The 14,049-nt window shown below is 48.4% G+C and overlaps 1 protein-coding gene across 1 annotated transcript; it reads right to left on the bottom strand.

The window, feature by feature from the left end:
• Window positions 1-6,295: 6,295 nt before the first annotated feature.
• Window positions 6,296-8,080, bottom strand: LOC127026015 (ribosomal protein S6 kinase alpha-3-like). Its single transcript, XM_050911134.1, is given in 3 exon segments — window positions 6,296-6,375; window positions 6,377-6,927; window positions 6,930-8,080. Coding segments are annotated over 3 exon segments (1,725 nt in total). The 5' UTR covers window positions 8,041-8,080; the 3' UTR covers window positions 6,296-6,312.
• Window positions 8,081-14,049: the final 5,969 nt, after the last annotated feature.

Here is a 14,049-nt window from a genome sequence, read left to right as displayed (position 1 = left end):
TGTGTCCTTGCATACGTGGTGGCACGGGGAGAGGCTGAATGTGGTCTGGAGAGTGTAGGCTGCTCTGCAGGTGTTTCTGGAATCAGATGTCTGTGGCTTTTGCATCAGTTCAGAAAGCAGAGCAGAGCTTGTTGGCTTCTGAGAAGTCTCACAGAATTTCAGAATGGTTGAGGTTGGAAGGGACCTCCGGAGCCATCTGGTCCAACCCCCTTGCTCAAGTAGGGTCCCCTAGAGTGCACAGGACCACGTCCAGATGGCTTTTGAATATGCCCAAGGATGGAGACTCCACAACCTCTCAGGGCACCCTGTGCCAGGGCTCAGTCACCCCCACAGTGAGAAAGTGTTTCCTGATGTTCAAACGTAACCTCCTGTGTTTGAGTTTGTGCCCGTTGCCTCTTGTCCTGTCATTGGGCACCGCTGAGAAGAGCCTGGCTCCATCTTCTTTACACCCTCTCTGTCCTTGGAGATCTCCAACACCCATGTGGACAAGGCCATGATCCTGGCTGGACCCACTTTGAGCTGGAGGTTGGACAAGAGACCTCCCCAGAGGCCCTTCCAAACCTTCATTTTCCTGTGATTTTTATGGTGAAGCCTAAGGACTGTACCTTAAGGGTACCTCCTCAGAGACCAATGAGGGGACCAAGCTACCACTCACCCAACAGCTGCAGCACTGAGTGAAAGAATACAATTATGGGCAATTTTGCCCAGGTTGCCCTTTAGTCAGAGCATACTTCTCTTTATAAGAAGTCTTTAACTTTGATTACTGCAAACACTCCAGTCCAAGGCACTCAGCAGGTGGCTATGGCAACCCCTGAGATAAGTGGTCTAAAATAAACCAGGTAAAATAATGAGGGGATAATAATACGGTTTGAGTTCAAATAAACCATTAAGTGTGACTAATGGGTTTACATTTAAAAAATTTCATACACCGCATTTCTGGGCTACACATTAGTAATGGTTCGAGGCCCATTGTTCATCCCACTGCTGTAGGTGGTCTCCAAAGAATACTGTTAATAGATGCCTCCTGCATTTGTTAACCCAGCACTCAGCAGGAGAAAAAAGTCTTGTAGCTCCACAAAATAGAACTGTTAAAGGGAGAAGAGAGAGGGGGGAGGGCTCAGGGAGGCAAGATTACCCCTGCAGAGAGAGCTACAGCCCCTTCTCAGAGGCTGACCTCACTAATTTAATAGGAGTCTCTCCTCAATATTTAATTTTTTTTCCCCAAACCATCTCTATTGGACCCAAATCAAAACTAGCAATTAGCAGCTGGCTGATAAGTGCTGTGCATGCTCAGGATGGGACAGTCATTACCCAAGCAAAGCTTATGATTTAAAGAAATAGTCTAACGTATTTCCTTAACTTGTGGTGAGGAGAAGTGGAGCTGGGATTGTCTGTTCCTGAGGAGCTGGTCTCCTGCGATTACTCCTCCAGCACGACTGCTAGCCCGCTAGCGACGGGGAATTGCAAGAAAGCAGAACTGAAATTTGCTGGAGCTACTCATGCTGTTTCTGGTGGGCAGTAAACCTTTAGACATCCTGATTTTCAGAATATAGCCACAAGAAAAATGGGAGACCGTGTTCCCTCTTACCCTCCTTTTCTCCATATAGGCTTCCTGTCTTCATCCTGCCCTTGAACAGAGCCTGTCCCTTCTCAGCTTTCTTTGCCTTTTGACTGCGGGTCACACAGAAGCAAATAGACCTGTCCTAACATCAGGGAAGAATTCATCCTTCAGACCTGGCAACTACCCCAAGGATTTTGGGTCATAAATCCTGCAGCAATCCTTGCAGCTTATTTAGTTGGTTCACCCTGAAGCATCTAATACATAAAAGATTATGAGGTTAGTTTTTTTCCAAAGTACTGGCATTATGAAGCGACATAGTAAACATAGAGTGGGGTAGGTCCCTTTTTTGGGCATCCTCCCTCCTTTCTAGGTCATTACAGAAAACCCAGAAGATCATAAGCAAAGGGGCTTTGTGGAGTTAGCTTTTCTTGTCAACAACAACAACTATATTTGAGTGTATTTACGCTGAGTAGAAAGATGGGTAGCTGTGCCTTGCACCAGCAGTAAAGCATTTACTCTACAGCCCCTGACCATGTCCCCTTTTCAATTCAAAAGTATTGTCTTTCTGACTAAGCTGCTCCGGTCTGAAAGAGAAGGAATGACTAGGAAGCAGTGACTGTGAATGTGCTGTTGTATTACCCGGCTAGACATTAGGTCTAGCCTACACACCTTTCAGAGCGCGGACAAAAGTTGGCTATTAAGTCGAAAGTTGCCTAGACACTGGCTGTTCCTCAGGAAAAAAGTAGTTAAATAAAGAAAATCTACAGTAAAAACACTAAAAGAAGAAAGTGGCTTTTGGTTGATAGAAAGATGGAAAAGAAACTCTGGTGAGTGGAAGTGGATATGTATGGAAGCAAAGCAATAGTCCAGATGACAAGAGAATTGAAGCCAGTGAATGGTCAAGGCAATAGGGCTTCGAGAGGATGAGGGGAAAGACTTCATGAGAGGTTGTCACAGGAAGACTAGACAGCAATATATTTCAAAGTCAATCTTCTTTAATGATATCAACATAGAATGGTCCAAGTGAACAGGAATGTTATGTTGTATTGAGATACAACAGCCAGATTGGACAGGAATATCAGGTCGTAAACACTGCGATAAACACAACTTAGTTACAGGTTCAGGGTGTCAGCTGGGAACTATCACTACACAAACTATAACCAAATGTAAGCTTAAAATGATGACTCAAAATGCGCACCTCTCACCGGTAAGGCGAGGCACTCAACCCCGGGGAGTTTCCTTAGATGGCATCCGATGGAAGGGAGAGTCTCTGACTGCAGACCCGCTGCTCCGAGGAAGACGGGCTCAAAGGCTCTTCCGGCGGGCTCCATTTATACCCGAAGTCGGATCGGGGCTCATGGTCATATATAGTCAGTGGTCTGGAAATTCTCCTAGCCGAGGCATTTCATTGGTTAAGGTGTTTCTGGCAGGCTCGGGTGGTTGGGGTACGTGACTTGGGGCACTCTGTCTACGTGACTCCAGTCATCCACATGGCTGGCCGACTCGACCCCCAAACCGCGGCTTCTAGTTTTAAGTCTTTCCTTTCAGCAGTTGAGAAGTTTTGCTCTTATCGGGGCGGGTGCACCTGCACACTCCACCCCGTGACCACAGTCACGATCCGACTGGTTTCTTTGGAGTGGTGGTACAGTCACCTCTTGCCTCCAAAGTTAAAAGGGAGCGCAGTTTTGGTGAGAATTGATGCTCATCATGAATCATCATTTCTTTGGCGATTTTACAATTCTAACAGAACATCTGCTATTTGGAGTAGTTCTAAAGGAACATACGTAACAACGGATACGAACCGCGTTATCATATGTTTAACACAACTTAATACAATACAAATGGCAATGATTATGATTATAACCACTATCAAGGATTGTAAAACACTGGTTAACCATCCCGACAGGGAAAACCCGAACGCACTGGACATACTTCCCACCCAGCTGATGTTTAATGCAGCAGCAATTGCCTCTGAGTCCTTTGCTGCTTTCTTCATTTTGTCGATTTGAGTTCGGAGGGGTATGGATACATTTGGATATAAACGCAGCAGTCATCTACTCATCAATTTAGCACTCCATACTAAAGGTGTTCCTTTAGCAGCATCAGGTCTAATCCGCTCGGTGCTGGGCGGTCATTTTGCTGGTGTGTTGTAATTGTTCGTTCAAGAGTTCTAAGCTGTCAGATGTAGAATTGGCTCAAATAGATACTTGCATCAATAGGTCATAAATGGCTTGTGGGTTTTTTGAGGGAGGCAGTCCCCATTCCGAACATGGCCTCCAGCACTATCCAGTCGCGTTTTTGCTCTTTGCCACGTTCCCTTCTTTAGCGGTTGTATCTCCGGGGGCTGCGATCCCACCACTTAGGGGCTATAGGCCCTCCTCGGTAAATGGGACAAAGGGAAGGCAGGGCTACTGTGCAGGCCATCCGGGAACAGTTGGGTGTAGCCGGGAATACAGACAGCCACTGGAGTATGCCAACTCTAGATCGGGAGGGCGGGCACATCAGATGTTTGGCATATGCCTTGTGTGGGGGCATGAAGAGGACAGTCCCCACAAGCGTTACATTTTAGGGCAGTGGGCCACACATAGCTGGTATTACTACACAGACAGCCCTGTACCAAAGCTTCCTGAATGGGGCGGGGCATGTATCATCACAATAATGGCCTTTTATCTATGTTTTTACATTGCATTTCTGTTTGGCAGTCCCAAAGTGTTGTTTGGGTTTTTTTTTACTGGTGGGGCCCCATTCCTTTGCGCAATCCAGTCAGGTCCCCATGTGCAATCGAGGGGATGTTTTTCCAGGCTCCCTTGAACCCTGGTTCTTGACAAGCATTGGGGCAATCGCTACCATTACTCTCGGGGTGTTTAATACACCAGGTGGTGTTTAACAGTTCAGTATATTGTAGGGAATGATCATCTGTTTTCCATTGGTCATGATGTTCAGTAATTCCCCAGGGAACATTAAAGCATGGCATTGTACCATTAAAAACTCCACCCCGTGGCGTTATTGGGGGTAGGAAGAACTAATTACACCATATTGAATTGGCATTTATTGCGCCAGGTGACCAGCTATAGATGGTATGAGTGTGACCTCCATCCTTTCCATCCGTTCCCCAGGCCCGGCTGGAATTATTGCACTGTTGCCATGGGTGTTCAAGGGTTAGTGATATATTAGTGTTTTGCACAAAGATTGGTAGGGGCTCCTCTACTGACTTAGGGCTGGGCAGACAGGCTGTTATTGAAGTTAAGTTCACCCTACGTGCAAATCCCACTATCAGTTGAGCCACCACCTTGCTGTCCAGGTTCTTGTTGTCCCTGCCCGCTGTTGTTACTGCCATCAGTGGGAGTGTCGAATAGTTTGCTTTTCCATAGTCCTGCAAGAGGACACAAATTGCACCTCGGGCCTTGGGACCGGGTCTCAGAAATTAGGAATTATCCATCGAGTACTTATGCGATGGCCTTTCCCTTTCCTATCTAAGGCCTCCCAGGCATGTAAGCGTCTGGGTTTCACCAGGGTCATGGGTACAGTGCCAACAGAGGGCAGTTTTACCATGACGGGTTGGCCTGTATGTTCTCAATGGGAACTGGCCCTTTTGCTTGTCCGGTTTGGGAACGTCGCCGTTAATGGTCCCGTAGGACAAAAATGAGGTAGGTACCATCGTTTGCCTGCCAGCATATCGAATCCCAATATATTTCCCTTATAAAGGCTCAGAGCCACCTCCACAATTTTTGGTCTCTATCGGGGCGGGTGCACCTGCCACACAGGTTAACTAAACACTCTTCCACCCCTCCATCCAAAACAGAGGGCAAGTCTCTGAGACCGAGATAGAGATAGGGCAGGTACGTGCAGAGGCAAGAGAGGAAAAAAGCTTACTTAAGAATATAACTTTGGGTTCTTAAAACAGTTAGCAGCATACAGTGAAGAGAAAGTGCAATCAGAGAGCAGAACACCTTAGCCAAGCAGCACCTCCTGACCCTGCCCACCTTCCCCTTTAAGCAGGGTGTATGCTGCAGCCAGAGAAACACTTGCAAAACTGCGGCTTCTGGCAACTTATTCCTGAAATGCACTAGTTTTCTTTTGGAGAACTGCAATACTGGGATGGATTCCCCAGTGCTCAAAACTCAGTAGTGTCCATTTCAACCATGGGCTTAAAAGTATACATCATATGCTGTAATTTGAAGAACTCAGTCCATAAAAACCATGATTAAACAATAAACAACAGATAAGCCAAAAAGGGGGGCAAAAAAGGAAGAAACCATACACACAGGGAGTCCAATGGCTAACCAATTCCTATCAAAATGTCCATCGCAAGTGAGTGGTGTATCGTGAGAGATCCACTGTTTACATTTCCAATACTATAAACAGTATCCTGATTTTCATAACATGACATGCAGCATCCAAACCACAGAAATGTAGAAAAGGCACAGGCAAGGAGAAACACATCTTCATAGCATTACATTCAATAGCTGTTTAAACGGTGAGCCTTCTTTTAGAGCTGTCCAACAATGCTGACTAATCCAGGTGACCTGTTTAATCAGACTTAATTGTCAAAAGGATTAACAATATCTAAGTAAAACAAGGCATGTATACATTAAAGAAAACAGCACGGAACTGTACTGCTTGTGAACTGTTTACAAAAACATACAAGATGTTGGATGGCACAAAGTATATAGTGCTAATAGAAACTGTTTAAGCTAAGCGCTTAACATAAACTGTCCATCTCTACCTGTAACAAAGAATATTTTAGGGGATTAAAAAACCCATTCCTTATGAAAAATAATGCTCTGAGCAAGAGGAGAATGGCCGACTGGCTCCCAAAACTGGTGACTGATTATGATTCAAAGCAGAGTAAGCTGCTGCTCTTGCACCCTTCACTACATGGGGAGCATCCTGCCTGTTTAGCTGGTATTGAGGCAACTGGTCACAGTGAACTATCCAGGGGTGACTAAGGACTTGGGCTGCAGTCAGTCTTTGATGTGGGTTAACATGAAGCATTTTTGAAAGAAGGTCCTTAGCTGTATCTGAAACGGTATTCCAATAACCACCGCTGAGAGACAACTTCCCGCTACCTATTCGGGCCAAAATCTCCTCTGGGGTATCATCAGGACCAGTTACAAAAGGAGGGTAGCCAGCAAGCATGGTATAAAGTAGAACACCAAGGCTCCATATGTCCCATGCAGCATCGTAACCTTGCCCCTGTAAAACCTCTGGTGCAGCAAAACTTGCTGTGTAACATGGACTCCTCAGAAGGCCTTTTTCTACTCGTAGTTGTTTTGCAAGGCCAAATTCACAAAGTCGAATGGATTCTGGATTACCAGATTCATCAACATAAAGAATATTGCTAGGCTTCAGCTCTCCATGAACAACCCTTGCGCATGGAGGTACTCAACCGTTCTTGTTATTGTGAACAGAATGGCACTAGCTTCTCGTTCCGAGAAAAAAATTTGTCTATGAATTTTATCCAGCAGTTGCCCTCCTTTTGTAAGTTCTGTTACTATGTATGTGTATTTTCCATCATCATGCACATCTTTTAGGGTAATAATATTTGGATGGTGGCCATAGCGCAGTAGGATTTCAATCTCCTTTCTTGGATCTCTTTTACTCTTGTCTATAATCTTTACAGCATATTCCGTGTTTAAAGCTTTATGAATACATCTCTTATAGACACAGTAAGACCCAACTCTGATATCTTCCTTCACTTCGTATCTATCAGTAAACTGAATGCTGTTCCTGTGCAACTGCTGGACAACGGAATGCACTCCAACTGTCTGCACTGCCTGGCTTTCGTCATTTGATGCAATAGCTACAGAACTAAATCCCCGAACAAGTTGATGCGCATTAGCACTAGGTGGGAGACCAGGCAAATCTTCTGGAGTTTTTGCTGTAAACTCAGGGTCAAAATAAAACATATCTTCAGGTCTGCCAGTTGCAGGTTTAAAAGGGGGATCAATTTCTCTCCTGTACAATTTATTCCAATCTATTTTGGAAAAGAATGCATGCCTCTTAATTTCTTCAACTCCATCTAGGCCTGCTCCTAATCTGTTTGCTGGGTTTCTTTTGAAGAGCATTCGCAGAAGACTCTCTGCTTCCGGGCTCAAGAACTGCGGCATTCCAAGTTTGGCCTCGAGAATCAGTGTCATGGTTTCTTTTCTGTCTTTCCCTTGGAAAGGCAGAGTACCAGTGAGCATTTCAAACATTACAACACCAAAAGACCACCAGTCTGCGCTCCGTGTAAGGCCTCCGCCCTTAATGACTTCTGGCGCCATATATTCCACTGTTGCACAGAAAGAGAAGGCTTTTTTTTCAGGATCAATTGACACCTCACTTAAGCCAAAATCTGCTAATTTGATATGTCCTTCCTCATCAAGAAGGATGTTTTCTGGTTTTAGGTCCCGGTATATTATTCCACCACTATGTACATGGTCTAAAGCAAGTGCTAATTCTGCCAGGTAAAATTTAACATCGTCTTCTGTGAACATCACCCTACGTTCTCCACATGCTCCAATTGCCTCTATTAAATTTCTTAGGGCTGTTTGGCAATGGGCTCTGTCTCCGGCCATATTATAGTTCCCATTCGGATTTAGTGTCGGCCACGGATTTCTCCCTCCTCCCACCTGTTGTGCTAATTCCGCATCCTTAGTTAATACCTTCTCTCTTTCATCTGGGCAGAATGATTCTCGGAATAAGATTTGGGTGTCCCCCCGGTTAGGATTGTGTCCCGTGCAGAGATTTGACAGTAACTGCGCCCGTGTTTCTGCATCCTCCCTTAATCTTGGCATTGTACAGCCCCATAAGGCTAAATCATTTGGGTTCCACGATGGATTAGTATAAACCGTCGATGTGGGGCATGCATAGTCACCCCCTGGCCGTAAAGCGGCCAGATTAGTCAAAACATTTGAAACCATGGGGCAAAATCCCACCCTTGCTACAGGAAGGTCTGGGGAGAGGTCGGTACAGGGGCTGTAAGGTGGGGCAGGAGTCGGGGAGGGCCTTGTCTGGTCGTCGTTCGGGGCTGTAGCCTTACCTACGGCCAAAGTTACCTTACAGGTTAGTTCTTCCCTTAGCCCCTTTTGCCTCCCTGGATGTTGTCTCTCCCGCACCCATTCATCCCACACATACCAATAATCCATGTGTCCCGGGAACCGGTACTGAAGTTGGTCTCGCACAAACGTCAGTCGATGTTGGTCAAAACTCCCTTGTGGTGGCCACTGATCTTCAATATCTCCATGGCGGGTGATGAATGGCCACCATTGTTGACATAGAACTACTGCGTCCTCCTTCAGTAGTGAATTTGCACCACAGATTTTTTCCCAGTTTTGTAATATCTCTACTAAGGGCGTCTCCCTCTCTACTCCAGTTACGTCACTCATGATTTAATCCGGGTGGGACTCAAACCCCCCCCTTTAAAATCTCTCAAAAACCTCTAATCTGGGCAGGACTCGAACCCCCCTTTTAATCAGACGTCTTCTGTTGATCAGACTGCGTACAAACTCGTGTGCGATTTATGCTGATCAGGCTAGGCACCTCGGGTGGGACTTGAACCCCCCCGAATTCTGTCCTTTTCCCTATATTGAATTTAGATTTAAGGGATTTAACACTCACCACTCGAGCGATTCGGTGCGTCCCGTGTCCAAAATCCTCGGGTGAACTCACCCTGTGCTGCCAGTCAGAGGTTTGGATCCAAGAGGTTCAGAGAGTGACCTAGGGTCCCATCTGGGGTGCCAAACTGTTAAGGGGGAAGCCGCTGCCCGAGCATTCACACACCAATCAAGGAGTCGCACACACACCACCCGAGACTTTAACTGCTAGGACCAGCGTCCCTTCGCAGCGGGCGACTCCAGTGAGCCGACGGGTGCCCCTTTTGACTCCTCACATACACTCACTCACCCTCGGGCGCTTCTTCTTCCCTCAGGCTCCAGCCAAGGTTCCCCAAAGCAGACTCTCTAATCAAGGCCTTCAAAATAAAAGCCTAATTTACTCTATCTATGGTGCCCAAATTCAGACAGCTCAAGCTGGCTGTCTCTGGAGAGGGAACCAGAACACCACAATCCCTGGGCAATTATGCCCTTACAATCTAAATTCCCACCCCTCACACCATAGTCTGGCCCAATGGTAAGATCAAGTCTGGGGTCGTCTTCTCTCTCGTTGGGTGCTTTTTCCTCGTCTCTCGGCTGGTTCTTCCTGCTGTGTTTTAGGCTACTTGTTACTATGTCTCCTTTTCCTGGGGCAAACTGGCTCTGGGGCTTTCCAAATCTCTTACTCCTGCCATCAGATTATAGGTGAACATTAAGCAACAGCATTAAGCAAGTTATGAGTCCTGCTTTATCATGAAGGACTACTTTTAAGCAGCTAAACAAAGTCCTTAAAGCCCTACAAAACATATTAACAGCCTCTCTAATTTCTATACATTCCTGTGCTATTACAGCCTAACAGCCTTATGCCATTATTGCCACATGCTGTTTAGGTCTCGTTCGGGTGTGGTCTGCATGGTCCCCTAGCTCTGCTTTGCCACCTTCCACAACACTCGATCACTGATTGCTGATAGAAATGGGAAGCTCTGGCAAGACTGAGAGAATGAGGGGAGCGTTATGTTGCTAAGCAAGCCCCGAGCCTCAGCGCTGGTGGGGCTGTGAAAGGGCTGCCAAGGGAAGGTGAGGGCCAGCAAGAGTTTTCAGTCCTGGCACCTTCCCTGTGGGAGCACGGCAGGAGCCCCACAAGGAACCGCACAAAGCTGGCAGGGAATGGCACGGGGCAGTGGCTGGAGCAGAGACTGTGCCTTCTGCTTTACCTGAGAACAACATGGCCACTAGGAAGCCGAGTGCTGGAAACTACAGCTCCCAGCATGCCCTGGGAACCAACATGGCCGCCTGTCAGCCTCGTACCCCAGGACTACAGCACCTTGCATGCCACTGGGCACTCCTTCCTCCTGTCTGACCCTGCGGGGACACCGTCCCCCTGGCTGGACCCCACTCCTCCACAGGCCCCATGGCCGCCTCCCGGGGCAGCCCAGTCCCAGTCCCAGAGCCTTGGTGGAGCAGGGAGGAGGAGGAGGAGAGAGGGGCAGAGGGGCAGAGAGGGGTGGGGTGGGGCGGAGGAGTGGCAGGAGAGGGATGGGAGCAGGAGAGAGGGACGGCGGGAAGAAAGCAGGAGCTGGTCAGGGAGTGGAGAAAGGAAACCCCTGGTGAGGAGCGGGCCCAGGGCCAGGGAGAAGGGGATGGAGGGGAAGGGGGCAGGGGCAGCCAGGAATATGGTGATGAGCAGCAGGACAGAGGGAGAGAGAGGGCAGAGGAGGGCAGGAGGAAGGACAGACAGGGAGCGACACGGGCAGGGTGAGGGAGTGGGACGGAGGGACAGATAGATGGAAAAGGCAGCAGGAGAGCGGAGTGACAGAGAAATGGGACAGGGAGCAGGACAGAGGCACAGAGGGGAAAAGGCTGAGAGAGAGAAAGGGAGAGGCAGGGACAGAGAGCGGGACAGAGAGCAAAAGAAGGGCGGGAAACAATCCGGAGACTGAGAAACACAGAGAAAGATGCGGGTGAGGAGAGGGAGGCAGTGAAGGACAGAAGAGCGATGGCCTCCAGGCTGGAGCCGGAGGAAGAGTGAAAAAGGCTGGGGAGCAGGCGAGAGGCACAGAGAGAAAAAGAGACGGTCCAGCCAGCCGACGGGTGTCCCTGTCGCACAGCTGATTTGGGGGTGGCAGGTCTCTTGCACAGCACTTTGGGAGTGGGGGAAAGAAAAGCAAATTGCTCCTTTTCGATCTTTGTCCCCAGGGAGAGCCAGTGGAGACATGCTGTGCACTGGAGAGCATTCTGCATGGAGGTGACACACGTTTGAGGAGCGCTGCTGAAGCTGAGACCCACCTGACAGCAAAGGCACGCGCTGGCCACAGAGCATCCCAGGTGAGCTGATTCTCTTGGAGGCCAGCAAAGAAGCCTTCCTCTGCCCCTGGTTTTTGGTGAGAGATGGAGCAGCGCAGAGCTGTTTCTCAGGCATCCAGGCCTGACGAGAGTTTCCCCATGCCCCCAGGAGAGATCCTGCTCCCAGGAAGCACCTCCCCATCAAGCAAAGGCCATATGCAGCCGCCTGGCTCTGGGCACGGCTGCCCCAAGGGGTGTCTCAGGGAGGACGGGCTCATGTGCTTGGTGGCTCTGACACAGAAATGATGAGCTGAAGCCCCGTGGTGATGGCGGGCCAGTTGAAAGTCTCCAAGTGCCCCAGCCTTTCTCCCCGGGAGTGTTTAAGGCAGGCACTTTTTCCAGGGGTGACAGGTGATGTGAAGAGGGATGCTGTCCCATTCCCATTTCAAAGTTGGGACTTCTGAGAGGCGGGGCCACCTGAAGGCCCAGCCGGAGATCTCCAGGGAGTTTGGGTTCATTTTTTGGATATCTTCGGGCTACAGTGTGCTAGGGTTCTGGGATGCTAGGGTGACAGTGTGCAAGGGTTACAGAGTGGTAGGGTTCTGGGATGCCAGAGTATAAGTGAGTCAGGATTAAAGCGTGCTATTGTTATGGAGAGGATCTGGGTTTGTTGGGCCTGGGTTCCTGGGGTTATGTTAGTTTTGGCTTCTCTTGTGTTCTGGGTGGATTGCTTTTTTGGAGAGTCCTTTTTTAGCTTGTTTGGCTGTTTAGGGTTTGGACAGGGGCCTTTGATTTGTGTATGCTGTGGCTTCGGGTTGGCTTTTTTTTCACAGTTCTGGTGGTTTATGTTGTGTTTTCTGTCTTGTAACTACCATTTGTGGTCTGGTGTGTGTGACCGGCTGGGCCAGTGTCACTTCTGCTGTGGTCCAACTCATTTCCAGTAAGTCGGTAGGTGGGTGGGTAGGTGGGTAGGTAGGTAGGTAGGTAGGTCTGGAGGACTTGCGGTCCATAGCGGATGACTGCTGGAGGAGTAATGGGCAATTCTGGGGTGTGGGAGGACTTCTGGCCCATAGGTAATGACTGTCGGAGGAGTAAGTGTGCTTCGTAATTTGTGTGGACTGCCAAATTCACGGTCATTTGTCCTGCTTTGAGGAAGAGCCGTGGGAAGACAGCAGCCACCCGGAAGGACAAGGGTTTCCCCGAGGGTACGTGGCTTTTTGGTTTTTGCTTGTGAGTAAGCAACCTGCAAGGAGGCTGCTATCGTTAAGTTTAATGATGTTTTGTAAAGTCGTGGACTGAGTATCGCGTGACTTGAAACATCGCTGAAAACATGGTGCAGGTTTGTCTGGGTGTTCTGGGTGCTTTGGTTTTGAACATCTGCTCGTGGGGGTAACTTCATACTGTCCTTAGCTCCTATCTCAAGGCACGACATGTGCTTAAGGCAAGGTTCCTCATCCACGATAGTGGATGTGAAGCCGTATTTCAAACAGACTTCCTGATCATTTTTAATTTTTGGGGCCAGGCTCTTCTCGGATCTGATTCGTTCATGCTTGGTTTTACATCTTCACGTGGCTGGTGAAGAGCTCGTAGGAGGAGCAGGAGAAGGGTCAGCGCTGCAGTTTCCACGGCGGTCACTTGTGCTGGCGTTATCAAGGTTATCTTCGATCTGCCGTTTCTTTGCAGGAATCTCTTTTTAAGCCACTTGTCCATTTTGTGAGGGGTAGTGGACTCCCAAAGGGAGACCCTTTGTTCCTCATTAGTGCCTCAGGGGTTTCCCTGCCATTTTCGTTTGCTTGCTTGCTTTTTCTTTGCTGTGCTGACTTTAAAGAACTTCTTTTAGCTCTTTGGGTTTCTGTCCTTAAAGGAAGCGTCTAGGATTTCTACCCAGGAGTGAGGTGTCCAGAAAGGAGTGTCCTGGTACACTGCTGTCAGCCTTCAGTCTAGTGAAATGGTGTCATGGCGTATGTTGAAGAGTCATGTAACTCAAATGCATTTGAAATATACAGGCTTTGCCCTTGCTCCTGATTTGTGTGGGAGCTAATTCTCAGCAGCTGATAAACGGTGTGCGGTGCTTTACCAGTTTAAAATAGACTATGACCAGAAATGTCTTCCTTAGTGCCTACAGAAAGCAAGAACCTCCAGTAGCAAGGGCATGCTGACCCTTGGGCAGCTTCAGAGCATCGGATACTTGTAAACAGGTGACAAACCCAGTCCCGTGGTAGCAGTGTGTGTGCCAAAGTCCACCTGACTCTCCACACTTACTCAGCACGTCACATGTTTTTCTGGGTAAGGCTGGATGACAAGTTTGTGGTACCCTGCAATCGCAAACACCTACTTGGTTGTTGCTGTTCTGTTGATTATTGCTAAAGGATTGCTTGTTGCTCTAGGATTGATTGCTGTTCTTCTTGACTGCTGCCATCCTATTGATTGATACTCTATGACTGATTGCTGATAGAAATGGGAAGCAGGTCCATGCCCTGTAGCTCCCCAGGACTCTTCTCAGGCATTTGCCAACGTGTTTTGTCCTGCTGTGGAGGGAGCTGAGGGCCTGGGCAGCAGCCCCAGACTCCACCAGGGTAGATCCCCCAAGAGTTTGGTGCATGTTGGAGGCAGGTCCATGCCCGGTAGCTC

The sequence above is a fragment of the Gymnogyps californianus genome, chromosome 26, assembly GCF_018139145.2.
Source record: "Gymnogyps californianus isolate 813 chromosome 26, ASM1813914v2, whole genome shotgun sequence".
NCBI classification, from domain to species: Eukaryota; Metazoa; Chordata; class Aves; order Accipitriformes; family Cathartidae; genus Gymnogyps; species Gymnogyps californianus.
Note: the sequence above shows the minus strand (reverse complement) of the source record. Positions and strands in the feature narration are given on the sequence as shown.